Source organism: Rhinopithecus bieti, unplaced genomic scaffold (genome assembly GCF_001698545.2).
Source record: "Rhinopithecus bieti isolate Rb0 unplaced genomic scaffold, ASM169854v2 scaffold_12070, whole genome shotgun sequence".
NCBI classification, from domain to species: Eukaryota; Metazoa; Chordata; class Mammalia; order Primates; family Cercopithecidae; genus Rhinopithecus; species Rhinopithecus bieti.
In genome coordinates this window covers 2,541,078-2,545,009 of record NW_016807449.1, presented here as the reverse complement: position 1 = coordinate 2,545,009, position 3,932 = coordinate 2,541,078, and the positions used below count along the sequence as shown (strand labels likewise).

The window sequence follows — 3,932 nt, the reverse complement described above, 5'->3', positions numbered from 1 at the left end:
TATAATTGTAGAGCAAGGATTATTATAATATTGGAATAAAGAGTAATTGCTACAAACTAATGATTAATGATATTCATATGTAATCATATCTATGATCTATATCTAGTATAACTCTTGTTATTTTATATATTTTATTACACTGGAACAGCTCGTGCCCTCGGTCTCTTGCCTCGGCACCTGAGTGACTTGCCACCCACACACGGTGAAACCCCGTCTCTACTAAAAGTACAAAAAATTAGCCGGGCGTGGTGGCGGGCGCCTGTAGTCCCAGCTACTCGGGAGGCTGAGGCAAGAGAATGGTGTGAACCCGGGAGGGGAAGCTTGCAGTGAGCCAAGATTGCACCACTGCACTCCAGCCTGGGTGACAGAGCAAGACTCCGTCTCAAAAAAATAAAAAATCATGAAGTGTTGTTGAATTTTGTCAAATGCCTTTTCTGTGTTGGTTGAGATCATGTGGTTTCCCCCACACCTTGTTCTATTAATGTGGTGTTTGCACTGGTTTTTGTATGTTTAACTACCTTTACTTTCCTAGGATAAATCCCCATTTAGTTATGGTGTAAAATCCACTTAATATGCTGCTGAATTAGATTTGCCAGTATTTTTTCAGGATGTTTATATGTATATTCATAGGGGCTACTGGTCTGTAATTTTCTTGTGATATCTTTATCTGGCTTTGGTATTATGGTAATGCTGGCCTCATGGAATGAGTTAGCAAATGTTCTCTCCTTTTCAATCTTTTGGACAAATTTGAGAAACATCCTTGTTATTATGATTCTTCTTTAAATGTTTGATAGAATTCACCAGCACAGCCATCTGGTTTTGGGCTTTTCTTTATTGAAAGGTTTTTGATTAAATCTCTTTTGATAAGTCTATTGAGATTTTCTATTTTTTCTTGAGTCAGCTTAGGTAATTTGTGTGTTCCTAGGAATTTGTCCATTTCACTTATCTAGTTTGTTGACATGTAATTGTTGATAGTATTCTCTTACAATCCTTTTTATTTCGGTAAGGTCGGTAGTAATGTCTCCATTTTCATTTCTGATGTCAGTTATTTGTGTCCTGGCTAATTTTTGAGCCCAATTTTAACCTGACTTCAACCTCTACCTTAAGCCATGATACCATGTCCAACTTGACCTCTGACATCTGACCCTTGGCCCTTCTAACCTGACTTTTTTTGGAGACGGAGTCTCACTCTGTCTCCCAGGCTGGAGTGCAGTGGCACGATCTCAGCTCACTGCAACCTCCACCTCCTGGGTTCAAGCGATTCTCCTGCCTCAGCCTCAGCCTCAGCCTCCCCAGTAGCTGGGATTACAGGCACCCGCCACCATGCCTAGCTAATTTTCGTATTTTTAGTAGAGATGGGGCTTCACCATGTTAGCCAGGCTGGTCTCGAACTCCTGACCTCAGGTGATCCGTCCACCTCGGCCTCCCAAAGTGCCGGGAGTACAGGCGTGAGCAAATGGGCCCAGCCCTAACCTGACTTCTAATCGCATCCTGTAACCTCTTACTTTAGTGATCTTGACTTCTGTCTGGTGCCGTAGACTTTGAACAATTATTGCCTGACATCTAACCTTTGTCCTTGCTTCTGGCTGGGCCCTGACCTCAAGTGACCTTTGACCTCTGGCCTCTGCAGCTACACGTTCGGCAAAGTACAGGGCAACAGCGATCTCTACTGGAAGGCGCAGCGCTACCGCCTCATCCGGGAATTCCACTCTCGGCCCGCGCTGGCCCCGCCCTTTATCATCATCTCCCACTTGCGCCTCCTGCTCAGGCAATTGTGCAGGCGCCCCCGGAGCCCCCAGCCGTCCTCCCCGACCCTCGAGCATTTCCGTGAGAACAGAGCTTGGCTTGAAAAGGAGAAGTATAGGGGACCGGCAGCCTGGAAGGCGAGGGGAAGGGGCATGCCCCAAATGACTAATGGGAGTGGCTTACGCAGCGAGGGGCGGGGGTTTAAACAAGGGGCGGGGCTTAAGTACTGAGGGGCAGGGCTTAGGGGTGAGGGGCGGGGCATGTTCTCGAATCACCAGGGGCCGGGTCTGAGATAGCGTGTTCTGAGGATGTCAGAAGGGGCAGCTGGGCTTGGGAAGGGGCGTGGCCTTAGCCCTTTGACTCCGCCCGCCCCTGCAGGGGTCTGCCTTTCTAAAGAAGCGGAGCGGAAGCTGCTAACGTGGGAATCGGTACAGAAGGAGAACTTCCTGCTGGCACGCGCTAGGGACAAGCGGGAGAGCGACTCCGAGCGTCTGAAGCGCACGTCCCAGAAGTGAGAGCGGGGCCTGGTTGGGGATGGGGCTTCTGGCCTGGGGCGGATTCTGACTTCGGTTGAAGTCAGGGTCCTGGGAGGGAGGGAGGAGGCCCGGGAAGTAGGCGGAGCCCCGGGGGGGTGGGTGGGCTGCGGGTGACCCCGGTAAGAGGTCCTCCCTTCTCAGGGTGGACATGGCACTGAAACAGCTGGGACACATCCGCGAGTACGAACAGCGCCTGAAAGTGCTGGAGCGGGAGGTGAGGGCTTGGAGTTTGGCTGGGAACTGTGGCAGGGGTCGGGCAGGGGTTTCCATCTCCTGCTCTTACATTCCTCCCGTTCCCCAGATCCAGCACTGTAGCCGCGTCCTTGGGTGGGTGGCCGAGTCCCTGAGCCGCTCTGCCTTGCTGCCCCCAGGTGGGCCGCCACCCCCTGACCTGCCTGGGCCCAAAGGTCAGTGTGTAGCATCAGCCTGCGCATCTCCAGCCTCTGTTCCTGTATGTTTGCGTGTTTTTCTCTCTTGGCGCCTTTCCAGGGTCCCTGAGTCACTCTCTTGGTCTCCTTTGAGCATTTTGTACTGTGGTCTTCATGTTCCTTCTTTTATGCCAGTCTGCCAGTTTTTCTGTCTCTCCCCTTCCCTGCCAATCACCAGCTCTCTCTTTTCTCTCCTCCCCAGACTGAGCTCTGCTGGCAGACTTCAAGGAGAAGCCCCCACCGGGGATTTTGCTCCCAGAGTAAGGCTCATCTGGGCCTCGGCCCCCGCACCTGGTGGCCTTGTCCTTGAGATGAGCCCCGTGCCCATCTGGGCCACTGTCGGGACCACCTTTGGGAGTGTCATCCGTACAAACCACAGCATGCCCGGCTCCTCCCAGAACCAACCCCAGCCTGGGAGGATCAAGTCCTGGAGCCCAGGCCGTTATCCCTCTGGGGACTCTGCCACAGCAGGGGAGGCTGGAGGGTCCTTGGGGTAACAGGGACCACAGACCCCTCACCACTCACAGATTCCTCACACTGGGGAAATAAAGCCATTTGAGAGGAATTGTGTCCAGAGGCTTGATTCTTGGGGGAACTGGTGGGTGTCTAGATCCTTCCAGGATGGTGGCTGGAGCTGGGGTGTTGGGTTTGGGGTTCTTGGTGGATTTGCTGCTGTAATTCAGATATTTCGGAGTCTGTTTCCTCCCCTCAGCCCCATTGTTCTTGCCTGAGACCCAGCACCTTCTGTCTGCAGTGTTCTGATGGCTCTCACTTCAGTAGGACAAGACCCCATCTGTACCCCCTCCTACCCAGTTTCAACTTTCCAGTGGAAAAATAACTCAATGATAATAAGCAAAGTATTTCCTGGAGTGGGGGTGGGTGGGTGTTGTGTACATCTGCTTTGGCAATAGGGAAACGGATGATGCAAATTTGAGTAGATAAATGCATACGTGTCTTTAAAAAGTCTAATTAGTGGGAAATTGCAGGCCAGGCGCACACAGGGTTGAGGCAAATATGCATGATTATACATGCAGTTTAACTAAATAACGCGTAACAAGCTAAACTGGTAATGACAAGGTTGAACTGACAGCAATTATTAGTTAAATAGCACGAAAGCCACCAACAACCCACACGTCCAAAAATCAAAACCAAAACATCCTTCCTCCAAATTGGAGGAGATCCAAGTATCTGTCACTGTGGGTGCAGAGTAGCGTTGAAACAT

The 3,932-nt window shown here is 50.9% G+C and overlaps 1 protein-coding gene across 1 annotated transcript; it reads left to right on the top strand.

Annotated features, from left to right (window-relative positions):
- Positions 1-1,616: 1,616 nt before the first annotated feature.
- On the top strand, positions 1,617-3,280 carry LOC108535777 (transient receptor potential cation channel subfamily M member 4-like; the record flags this gene model as incomplete). The annotated part of the gene is made up of 5 exons (XM_017882037.1): positions 1,617-1,827; positions 2,125-2,257; positions 2,424-2,496; positions 2,584-2,689; positions 2,913-3,280. Coding segments are annotated over 5 exons (528 nt in total), but the record flags the coding sequence as incomplete, so codon positions are not given.
- Between the last annotated feature and the right edge of the window lie 652 nt (positions 3,281-3,932).